The 12,749-nt window shown below is 42.4% G+C and overlaps 1 protein-coding gene across 4 annotated transcripts in view; it reads left to right on the top strand.

Annotated features, from left to right (window-relative positions):
• The window catches only part of ARHGAP6 (Rho GTPase activating protein 6), a 502,134-nt gene that overhangs the window by 460,518 nt on the left and 28,867 nt on the right, over window positions 1-12,749 (top strand). For all 4 annotated transcript variants that reach the window (XM_049873118.1, XM_049873119.1, XM_049873121.1 and 1 more), the window contains exons 7-9: window positions 1,898-2,048; window positions 3,017-3,165; window positions 12,515-12,694. In XM_049873118.1, the coding sequence (XP_049729075.1) occupies window positions 1,898-2,048; window positions 3,017-3,165; window positions 12,515-12,694 (480 nt within the window). The remainder of the gene's footprint in view (window positions 1-1,897; window positions 2,049-3,016; window positions 3,166-12,514; window positions 12,695-12,749) is intronic.

The raw sequence follows: 12,749 nt of genomic DNA on the forward strand, positions 1-12,749 counted from the left end.
CAGCTTCAGAAAAGGCAAACCATTCTTTGAGAAAAAAATTCATTCGTTGGCTGAAAGAGAATTGAAATGCTATTTTCCCTCTGTTGATTTCAACAGAAGGAAATAAAGAACTCAGTGACTCAATGATGAAGCCAAGAGAAAATAATTTTTAGCTTGATAGAGCTGAAGAAATGATATTTGTTCATATTATTGAAACTACCTGAAATAAATATCTGCTGGTATTTTTTTTTTTTTTTGTCAAGATAAAAGGAACCTTCAAAAGAAATATGTTTTCCATTTGTTTGGATGGTTGGTTTTTGTTTAATAGTCACACAAGAGACTATTGAACAGCAGTCAACGTTTCACCACAAAACTCACGGAAAGGAAGATAGAGTAACATTTGTTAGGCCTCCCATCTGTGCAGAATTGCAGAGTATTTTCACAAACATTATCTCATTGAATCCACCCACCAGCCATGAGAGTAGCTTCTTTCATCTACTTCTTTTTAAGCTCAGAGAGCTTAAGAGCCTTATTTCAAGATCACACACATGAACAAGTCCATAGAACAAACTTTTTCCTGTCCATTTTTTCCTGTATGTGTGTGTGCTCCAAAAAGAAAGATGGTGGGTTTGGGTCATCACAAGTCAGAGTGGTGCTGTGGCAGTGGTCTTCACTGTGGGTGCCTAACGCATGCTGAGGGTGTGTTGTCTGCAATCAGTCAACCTTTCAGGGCAGTAATGGGTATTCTCAGGAGGAGAGGTGGCGAGTGTTCACAATGATTCATCAGTTATTCCTGGATCCTCCAAACAGAGAATCCTTGCATGGAGATTGAAGAAGAAACATTGAGGGATGGATGACCCAGCAAAAATATAATTAGTGGTCACTTCAATTTGAAGTATGAAGTATCCTCTCATTCGCCATTCTTGTTATATTGGCTCTTAGCAGCCTACACTTGCTCTTCAGAACACTTGTCAGTATATTAAGAGCTAGTCATTTGTGGGATTACCTGCCGATCACCTGTCTCTCTACCAGCCTGGGAGCTGGGGGAGGGGGGGCACTTTTCCTTTTTCTTCACCACCATGTTTCTAGGGCCCGTAAGAGGATACATAAGAAGTGTGCAGTAAATCTTTGTCAAGTGAATGAATGAATGATTGAACAAATGAATTCTTATAGAAGGTTATTACATAGAGTAGATTCATGAACTCATGTAATTATTTCAACAGCAGAGAATAATGCATCAGAGAAGTTGAGCTGTCAGGGATGAAGGTAGGGTGTGGAGCTATTACTCCCTTCTTGCTATTGTGGGTTCCTACAGCTATAAATGCTAATAGACTGAGTATAATGATTAAGGCAAGGAATCCTTCTTGGAATTGTTAATTAGGCTACTCTGACAAATCTAAGGCAGGTTTTATTTCGTGATTGTCATCTTTCAACCCTTAGTCATGAGTGGCTTATCAGGATTTTGAATTTCATTGTCTGCAGAAAAAGCTCTTTGCTTTCTTGTCGAGTATCTCTGTAAAATTCCAAAATTCTGACATGGCAGGATTGCTGACATGCAGAAAGGCTATGCAATAGATGAATTACTCCCTCCCACATTTAGAGTTGACCTAAGTTCTCCTCCGCCCCTTAGCTCTTCCTCCCAACCTTCTGGTGGTCGTTATTGAGTCCTTCTGCTTACATCAACAGTAAGCCCACAGATAGTTGTATTTAATAACACATTTAAAATGTGTATACTGTGTTCATGGCTGGGTTGCATAGACTCGGCAGATCAAGGTGACATGTTGTTTGCTTCTCCTTTTCACGGGTCTGAACAAATTTAATACCAGGTGCTGCATGCCAAAACACTTCTTTTGCTGGAAACTGAACATTGAGGTATGTATGGTGTTATGTGACTGCCACCCAAACCATTCTTTTCCAGTTACGGGAAGAATTTGACCGTGGGATTGATGTCTCTCTGGAGGAGGAACACAGCGTCCATGATGTGGCTGCCTTGTTGAAGGAGTTCCTGAGGGACATGCCAGACCCCCTTCTCACCAGGGAGCTGTACACGGCCTTCATCAACACTCTGTGTGCGTAAGGCAACCCTTTGCGGGGAAGTGCCCCTGGAATATCAGCATGTCCAAGTCACTCATCAAAAAAGCTTTGTGCATGTTTGCCCTGATAACTTTTTTTTGTCTTTATTTATTGGTCTCTAATGAGTGGGCTATTTGGGGAATTTTCTGAGATTTACCCTAGGGAGAATGAACAAGAAGAATCTGAGATGCTTTCAAATGACCCCTAAGACTAGAAAGTGCTATATAAATTGATGCTTTGGAGTAGTAGCAAGAGTTCACATTAAATCTGTTCCTAAAAATAAGTTTGCCTTTCTGGACTGAAAAAGTAGGAAGCCACAGGAGCCCAGAGAAGAGGGGGCAGGGAATGAGCCAAGGGAAGCCCAATGGTATAGCCCATGCTAGGTCTTCTAATGTGGCTACTTCTGGGCTGTAGATACAGATCCCACGGAAGAGAAATGGAGGGTGATGGGGAAGAAGGATAGACTCGGCCAGTCTCCAGTGCTACAATTAATATAAGGCCACGATAGAAGACACTGCCCTTGTACCATGTCTTGGGTATTGTCAACAGAAATTCTATCCTTTGGGTGTTCCCCAACAGAAAAGGGCCCCAAACCCATTAGAAATTCAAGTTCCAGAACCTTCATCAGTTCTCACCCATTGTCAGTAAATATTTACCAACCATGAAAGATTAAAATCCATTAAGTAAGCGATAAGTTACATATGGGAAAAGAGGGAGAAGCAAGTAAGGAAAATGAAGTTACCCTTCCATGTTGGATTATCATGATTTCTCTAGTTGTTCCATTTCCCCAGGGCTAATCCATCTTTATATCCTCCAGAGAGATGTGCTGCTAGTTTGCTAACCCAGTGGGAGAGTGAATGAATGAATGAAATGTGACTTGCCTTGACAACCCCTTCAGTAAGACAGTTCCTCAGTGCCTGGTTTATACACCCCTGACTTAGAGCACCTTTTTTGCCTTGCTTAGTGTTGGAGCCAGAGGAACAGCTGGGCACCCTGCAACTCCTCATCTACCTTCTACCTCCCTGCAACTGCGACACCCTCCACCGCCTCCTGCAGTTCCTCTCCATCGTGGCCAGCCATGCTGATGACAACGTCAGCAAAGACGGGCAAGAGGTACATCCCCACTTGGCCACCAGAGATGCTGTGACTCTTTCTTTTCCCTGCTTTCAAAGGATGAGCCACCAATATGGTCAAACATTTCACCTAAAGGAAATGACACCCTCTCCCCTGACTTCTCTGACTGTGTTGAAAGAAAACTAATGTTGAGCTTTCTCTAGAGGGACAGCTCCTCGGAACACATGGGCCACTCACTTCCTTGTAGGTTCCTAAGGATGCTTTCCCATGAGGCTGTCATTTCCCATGATGACACTCTATTCAAGCCCCTGAATTGCCATTTGTGTGAGAAAGACTAGCAAAGAATTTCAGAGGTGCTTGGAATCAGAAGACAGTAGAGTAACCGGAGTGGGGACATTGCTGTCCTTGCAACTCATTTGAAGTTCAACTATGATGTCACCTCTTTAGTCTTCCTGTTTATCCCTGGAGCTTCCATCTGCCCTAGTAGCTAGAATTCCATTATCTCTCTTCAGATGGGTCCTTTCTCTCCTTAAACTCTCCCCGCAAAGTAGGAACTGATTCTGTCCAATGGAGGGTCAATCCTGCTTCCACCGCCAGATGTAGAGGGAACTAGAAGCTCTGCTTTACTGATCATTGCCATCGTGTCTCTGTGCAACATGGTGTCAGCTGTTGAAGATGGTTCTGCAAAGTCCCACAGACTCTTTAGTGATATCTTGGTGGGACCCACATCGGAGGTCTTGGGCCCTAGCTCTCTTTGACCATATTCATATGCTTCAAGGTGTTTTTTGGTTTCACCCTTGGACAAGGGAGGTGCTGGCCTAATTTTTAAGTGACTTCCTACCAAGTTACCTATTTTGTCTTTGCCTTAACAGGAAACCAGCTTCTCTCTTTGCTACCATGCATCCTAACTTCTCCCTGACCTTGGATTCCCCAGAGCGCCTGGTGGATTTGAACTGCCAACCTTTTGGTTAGCAGCCATAGCTCTTAACCACTGCACCACCAGTATTTCCAGAAGACATTAGGCCCTTTAACAGGCTAGCGTGCATTGTAAATCGACAAGAGGCCAGAGGCTTCCCAAATTCACCACTGAAACTTTTATTTTAAATTTTTGTTAAGCAGAACTCAGCTGTATTGGGGGTCCAATTCCATGAACTGGTCAAATGTTTTTCCCAAAGAACATAGTCATATATAATTTTTTTCCACTTTAATACAGAAAGACAATTCCACATTTCTTATCCTCATGCTCCGTGTTGGGGAAGGAATGGAACTTCCCTGAGATTGCCATTTATCACTCTAGTAGTTATAATTACTGAAACTTGCAGATTTAATATTATGGCTCTGCCACATTCTTTCAGCACACACAGCTCTTTGATGGCTATGGTATAATTCTTATAATTGCTAAGTAGTTCTATCACCTGTCTGGGTGTCAGCCTTTGTTGGTGGTAGAATGATGTGTATAATCACGGGGTAAAGTCAGAGAGAGCCCTGTGTTCCTAGGAAGGTCAGTTGCTTCGCTAGTATTTCTCAAGTGCTATGTGAGAAGGAGAAAGTCAAGTCTAAGCTGTTAAGAAGGCATCGAGAAAAGGGAAAAGTCCAAATGAACTCACTATTGCCTTTTTAGAATCATTTTCAGATACTCTTTTCATCCAAATGCTGAACAGGACCCCATTGCCTAAGCATAAAAGAAGAAAGTATGCTTAAAAAATTTTTTTTTTTTTTAAATGGGTATAAATGAGAGATAGTATGCTGGAACACTAGCTATCATTTTTGTATCTCCTATGTTGCTGGAGCCCTGGTGGTGCAGTGGTTGAGAGCTACAGCTGTTAACCAACAGGTTGGCAGTTCGAATCTGCCAGCCTCTCCTTGGAACCCTGTCCTGTAGGGTCCCTATGAGTCAGGATCCACTTGAGGCCAACGGGTTGAGGTTTTTTACCATGTGCTAGCGTTGTGCTAGTGGCATTACATACATTATTGCTATTCCTCCTAACAGGCAAGAGAGATACCATTGTTCCCATGTTTTAGAGGTAGAAACTGAGAGGCTGGAGGGATTGAATAACTTACCCAGTGTCCCACTGGGAGTCTCCACTTCTAGTTGTGCAGGTTGCGCATTTGTGCATTTCACAAGTCAACGGGAGGCGCCATGGGCCCCATAATCACTATAGATTTGCGTAGTTATTAGGGCAGTACCCCAGTGGGTGGCAGTAAAATGTCTTGAGGAAGGGGCTCCTTTCTCTAATTCACACAAAGTCATCTTATTGGCTAGTGGTGGGTCGGTCCCATGACTAATAAAATCCCAGCTCTGCCTCTGACCCAAGCCAGTGTAACATACCAAAAATGTATATAGAATAGAGATTAGGTCTGTGCTGGAGGTCTAGCTCTGGGTTTCTCAGCCTCAGCACAACTGACATTCGGGGCTGGATCCTTCTTTGTGGTAGGGCTGTCCTGTGCATTGTAGGATGTTTAGCTATATCCCAGGTCTCTACCCACTAGATGACTGTAGTCCCCCCTCCCAGTGTGACAACCAAAGATGTCTCCAGACAAGGCCACATGTCCCCTGGGGACAAAATTGCCCCCTGTGGAGAACACTTGGTAGCTCTATAAATCACTAGCCATGTGTCGTGGCACAAATCCATTGACCTTCCTAAGCCTGGTTTTCTTATCTGACCTTTGGGAATAACAGTTATTGAACTGCCACTGCACAGTGGTTGAGAGGACTGGTTAACTCTAAGGAATATGAAAACCTCCTCCTATTAACAGCAAAGTTGTACAAGGCAGCAAGGGGTTGCAAAGGTTTCTAGACACTCTGGACCTAAACCTTGCATCCAAATGAAGGAGTAATAATCAAAGATTAAAGCACCCTGGGAAATGTAAGGAGAGCTTTATTTCTGTGCAATTGTGAGAAGTTACAGTAAGCAAGTAACCCGTGCCACCATCTTTGTTGGAAGTGAAGGGTACAAGCGGGGAAGTACTGAGGGGCCCGAGGGGTAATCGGGCTATGCTCATAGGGCACCAGATGCCTCTGTAAGGCCAAAGTGCTTGATTCTTTAAGCCGAGAATCCTTGGAAGGATTTGACTAACAGGCAAGATGATCCGTGCTGTCAATTGGTTAGAGATGGGAGAGAAAGAGTTAGGAAGCTCTGTTAGTCTCTCAGGGCTGCCATGACAAATCACTACAAAGTGGATGGCTTACAACAACAGAAATTTATCTCTCACAGTTCTTGTCTGAAATCAAGGTGTTATCAGGGCCAGGTTCCCCTGGGGGCCCTAAGAGAGACTCTTTCCTTGCCTCTTCCAGGTTCTGGTTGCTGCCAACATTCCTTGGCGTGTGGCAGCATCACTCCTATCTCTGCCTTCACCTTCTCATGGCCTTCTCGATTTTCATTCTCCTGTCCAGTCTATTGTAAGGACACTTGTCATTGGATTTAAAGCCCACCTGGATAATCCAGGATGATCTCATCTTCAAATCCTTAACAGAATTACATCTGCGAAGACCCCTTTTCCAAATAGGCTTGCATTCTCAATTTCCAAGATGAAGACACGTCTTTTGGGGAGTCACCATTCAACCTACTTTTGTAAGAATAGCTTTTGTATGAACAGCAATATGTAATACAGTAATTATTTGAATCAAGTGTGTCCTGAGTGTCCAGTGATCATCATTCAGGGATTTTCTGATTACTGTTTTCTATATGCTGCTGTTATTAGCTGCCATTGAGTCTGCCCCCGACTCATGGCGACCCTATGCACAAAGGAACAGAACTCTGCTGGGCCCTGCACCATCTCCATGATCAGTTGCGGATCACACTGTTGTGCAAAGTAGATCGCCAGGCTTTTCTTCTTAATTTGTCTTAGGCCGAAAGCTCCGCTGAAACCTGTTCAGCATCAGAGCAACACGCAAGCCTCCACTGACAGACAGGTGGTGGCTGCACATGAGGTGCATTGGCCGGGAATCGAACCCGGGTCTCCCTCATGAAGGGCGAGAATTCTCCCACTGCACCAGCACTGCCCCCACTCGGTATGTTGTAGTGTACGGGAAATGGAGGAGGTGAAGACACAGGCAACTATGGAATTAGGTGATGCACTGCTGAGTCACTGCAGGAGTTCAGAGAATGAGTGATGGAGGTGGGCCAGAAAAGTCAGGAATGCCTTCAGGGAGGAGACTGAATGTAAGCTACACAAGGAAGGATGTATAGGGAATTGAGTAAACTGAGAGCGTACACATGTCCTAGAGATGGGAGTTAGCTTCCATCCCGTCTCATAGAAGTTAAGAGTAGAGGTAGAGGAATGAGAGAGAGGTTCTTTATGTCTTATTATTTTCATTGGTTTGGCACGTCCTGGTAGAGCATACAGAATTGGGCAGACTGTAGCAAGGCTGAGAATCAAATTTCAAAATATGGTCAGGAAAGCGATTTTCAACTTTTTCTCTTCTGTTTTTGTTAGTTTGTGTTAGTTGTGCTATCTCCTTGTTGGGGAGTTGCTTTTCTAGATTGAAACATGGCATATTACTGAACCAGAGCGTGGAGAAGCTTGGAGCTCACACAGACTCTGCCAACACCGTGCTACATGGCCTTGTCCTTATAAAATGGCAGAAGAGGAAAGAAAATGGAGGTTGGCAGCGTAGTTAGAGGGTCTTACTTTCCTCATCTGTAAAACGAACATAAAACCAAACCTGTTGCCATCAAGTCGAGTCCGACTCATGGTGACATCATGTGTTACAGAGTAGACCTGCTCCATAGTGTTTTCTTGGCTGTGATCTTTATGGAAGCAGATTGCCAGACCTTTCTTCTGTGGCACTGCCGGGCGGGTTGGAATTGCCAACCTTTAGGTTAATAGTGGAGCGCAAACCATTTGAGCCACCTAGGGACCTAAGTGAACAAAATATTTCCTTTCTAATAAGTATTAGCTAATGTTAAAATCCAATGCATCATTAACTAATGGAATCTTAAAGATGTCTAAAAGAAGGGCATGAGAAAAATTGTTGACTAGTGCATCCGTGCTTTTTTTGGAAAAAAAAATGTGGTCTTATCAAATTGTGGTGTTTTGCTATCTTTTGTTTGTTTTATTTTATTCTGTTTTGTTTAGTTTGCTATTTGCTTTGCTCCTTAGGGGAGGGAGAAATTCCCAAATGTAAGAAAGATTTTATTTCTTCTAGAAAGAATATTATAGGAACAAAATTGAAACAGCCTTGAGGAGTGTTTTTTCAGGAAGTCCAAGAACCCCCTAGCATTGCATGGATAATGTGGTGTGAAATTGTACTTTTCTGGTGAGAGCATCCATAGCTTTCATTTACTTCTTAAAGGGCCTATAAGGAGAAGAAGAACTTACGAACCCTCAACGGGGAGTGTGATTACTGATCTTTGGGGAGGAGTATGCACTAGGAAATGAGAGACTGGCTTTGGATCTTTAGCCTAAGGATGAGGGGAGTGAAATACTAGGCCTGGGAGCAGAATTAAGGGGGTTCCAAAAAACTCAGTCATCATAGATTTTCCTGTATTCTGTTTGATTTTTCAACATCTGGCATTCCGACACAATTTATCTGATGACTGAGTTTTTTGGCGCCCCCTTAAATTTTGCTCCCTAGGTGAGGGCCCTCGTCCCTGCCCTGCTTTAAAGCTAGTTGTCCCCATTGCCCATGCTGTGACAGGGTCTGCCAAGGAAGAGGGTAGGGCCACCTGCTTCCTGGCTCCACCACCTCCCAGCTGTCATCTCTGCGTGTTACTTCCCTCCTCCAAAACATAAGGACAAAAACACCAGCTGCTTCAGAAGCTTATAGGGAAAAAGAGTTGAGATAGCCTGTGGAAAGCTCTGAGCCCAGTGACTGTCCATGCGAAACGGTTAATAAATATGAGCTCTTCCCATTAGGCTCAGAAATGATCTAGGAAGCTTATTCAGTGAAGATAAAATTATCCTTGAATTTGCTGGCTGATTAAATAATAGTCCATCGTCAAGTGCACATTGAACTACTCAGACATAGCCACATGTGTGTGAGTGTATACATAAAAAAGTACATATGTATATGTATATTCATGTTACATATTTATACGTTATTTATATTTTATGTATGCATATATAAGAAAACATGGCTGTCAAGTTGACTCTGACTCATGGTGACCCCATGGGTGTCAGTAGAACTGACCTTCCATAGAGTTTCCAATAGCTGTAATCTTAATGGCCATAGATCACCAGGCCTTTCTTCCGTAGTGCCACTGGGTGGATCTGAACGGTCAACCTTTCAGTTAGTTGCCGAGTACCACCCAGGGACCTCTATATGTGTATATATGTACATGTGTATATACATATCTATATACAGATACATATATGTACATACATATATATAAATGTATTTATATGTGTATAAAACCTGTTGCCAAATCAGTGCCTAAAAAGTAAACAACCAATGGAGAAAACCATACCCTAGCCAGACTCTTAAACCGGTGTCTCTTCTGGATTATGACACAAAGACACATTCTTTTCCATCCCTTCCCACTCATAGTGACCCTATAAGACAGAGTAGAACTGCCCCATAGGGTTTCCAAGGCTGAAATCTTTACAGAAGCAGACTGCCCCATCTTTCTCCCATGTAGCAGCTGGTGGGTTTGAACCGCCAACATTTCAGTTAACATCTGAGCACTTAACCACTCCACAACCAGGGCTTCTTAAATATGTTGTTGTTGTTGTTAGGTGCCATCAAGTTGGTTCTAACTCATGGTGACGCTACTATGTACAGCAGAACGAAATACTGCCTGGTCCTGCACCATTCTCACAATCGTTGTTATGTCTGAGCTCATTGTTGCAGCCACTGTGTCAGTCCATCTCGTTGAGGATCTTTCTCTTTTTCACTGACCCACTAAATTACCAAGCATGATATCTTTCTCCAGGGACTGATCCCTCCTGATAACATGTCCAAAGTATGTGAGACAAAGTCTCACCATACTCTCTTGTAAGGAGCATTCTGGCTGAACTTCTTCCAAGACAGATTTGTTTGTTCTTCTGGCAGTCCATGGTATATTCAATATTCTTTGCCAGTACCATAATTCAAAGTCATCAATTCTTTGGTCCTCCTTATTCATTGTCAACCTTTTGCATACATATGAGGTGATTGAAAACATGTATGTATATACATATATATGTACATATATATTTGACATGTATATACATATATATGGAAATCTTGGTGGTATAGTGGTTAAGAGTTTGGCCGCTAACCAAAAGGTCAGCAGTTCAAATCCACCAGGCGCTCCTTGGAAACCCTATGGGGCAGTTCTACTCTGTCCGTCCTACAAGGTCACTATGAGTCAGAGTCAACTCGATGGCAATGGGTTTGGTTTTTTTTGTTTTATATATATATATATATATATATATATATATATATATATATATATATATATATATATATATATATATATATATACGTATTTAAACATGGAGAGCAAGGGCCAAAGTTGTCTGTGAGTAAATCTACTTTCCAGTTTAAAAAACAAAACCAAGCAAAAAAAAAAAAAAAAGGCATTAACAAATCACAGCAAGGAATGGCTTGGTCCGCAGCTGGAATCTATGTGATTTTACAGACGGATTGTGTTGCATTCCCAGAATAGCATCAGGAGAAGGACAGGGAGGAAACAGAGCTCCAGATTGTCCTTGTACTAAACATTATTTTAAAAGAAAACAAAATCTTCTATTTGTTAATGTTAAAAAAAAAAAAGGAGAGAGAGCAAACCCTAATATTACTTTGGGGGTGGGGGAGGATTCCCAGTGCCTCCTAGTTCTAAAGGAAGAATCTAAAAGTTGTATGTATTTATTTGATTTTATCATGAATTTCCAGCAACAGAAATGAAAAATTGTCATGTTTTATCAATGAAATAAAGAAAAAATAAGCAATCATACCTAAAGGGCACTCTACTTAAAGTTCCCAGCATTTAGCACAGGAAACAATTTCCCTTGGCTGGGTTTTGTCTTCTAAAAATCATGGAACCCATGGGCCATGCCGGGATTGCAAATGGGGAACTGCCGGCTCTGGGCTCCACAGGACACAGTGTGACTCAGGAGGTTTGTTCTCGGCTGTCACTTGGAACTCTTGAATTCTATGCTGTGTACCTACATGCTTTTCAAACCCACGTAGATCGGCCCAGGCAGTCTCCCCACCAAGCAGCCACCTCCCATACTTGTCCAGGAGTGCCTAGGATTTTAACTAACATTGACAAGAGAAATAAAAATTCAGCTAGGACAGTGGTTCTCAACCACAGGCCGTGTTGCCCTCCAGGGACACTTGGCAATATCTGGAGACATTCTTGGTTGTCGAAATTGGAGGTGGGGAGGGATGCTACTAGCATCTAATAGGTAGAGGCCAGGGATGCTACTAAACATTCTATAATACGTAGGACAGCCCCACCACAAGGAATGACCTGGCCCCAAATAGTCCTGTGATGAAGAAACCCTGGCCTAGAGAAACTTAACCAGTTCATCTTTCCCATCTTAAAATTAAACAAGTGGATGGATGGATGGACGGACGGACGGACGGACGGACGGACGGACGGACGGACGGACGAGTAGATACAGATAGATAAAATAAGTAGGTAAAAGGAAATCCCAAGCCTTTTAAAATACTGGCATTCCTTGTTATGGCTATTCCACCTATAGTGAATAGCCAAGTTCACAAAATGTCTTTTGACGTTATTCTTTGTACCAGTGCTTATAATAACAGAAACCCGAAAGCAGTCTAAGTACCTAGCAGTTGGCTGGGATTAAAACAAACTGTGATATTATCCATGCAATGGGATGCTAGGGACCAATAAGGATGACAATATAGGATTGATTGAAGTGGAAGGATGAATGCAACGTATTGTTAAGAAACAATAAGCAAGTTACAAAATAATGTATGGACTATGATCCCAGTTTTAAAAAAGAAACTAATATAGTGTAGACATATATGTATATATGTGTATAGAAAAGATATGAATGGCTGGTTCTTGGGAGTGGTGTGATTATGGGCAATTTGTTTTCTTTATGCTTACCTGTACTTGTTAATTATTAATATTTTGAACATGAGTAATTTTTCTTTTATATTTCAGGTAAAAAAATAATTCCCTTCTTTCTCTCTGTACTACCCTTCAGCTCCTGCCATCCTTTCTTCTTCCTCCCCTGTCAAACTTTTTGGAAAAAGTATCTCCATTCACTGTTTCCACTTCTACAACTGCTGCTTGTCTCTTCTCTGCCCCTGGAATGGCTTACTTAGAACCATCTGATAGTCTGATCTTCATGGATTCTGACAAAAACAACGTGGTCCTTGCTGGAAAAAATAAAATGGAAAGGAAAAATGTTTCATTGATTATTGATCCATCCTGCATTTTGTAAAGCAAAAATAACAACAGACCTATATTCTCTCCTCCCACAGGTCACTGGGAACAAAATGACATCTCTGAACTTGGCCACCATATTCGGACCCAACCTGCTGCACAAGCAGAAGTCGTCAGACAAAGAGTTCTCCGTCCAGAGTTCAGCTCGCGCTGAGGAGAGCACCGCCATCATTGCTGTGGTGCAGAAAATGATTGAAAATTATGAAGCCCTGTTCATGGTAGGTGGCCCTTCCTGGGGGTGACATCATGATGAATTGCCTTTGTGTTGCTTTG

This window comes from Elephas maximus, chromosome X, assembly GCF_024166365.1.
Source record: "Elephas maximus indicus isolate mEleMax1 chromosome X, mEleMax1 primary haplotype, whole genome shotgun sequence".
Lineage (NCBI taxonomy): Eukaryota > Metazoa > Chordata > Mammalia > Proboscidea > Elephantidae > Elephas > Elephas maximus.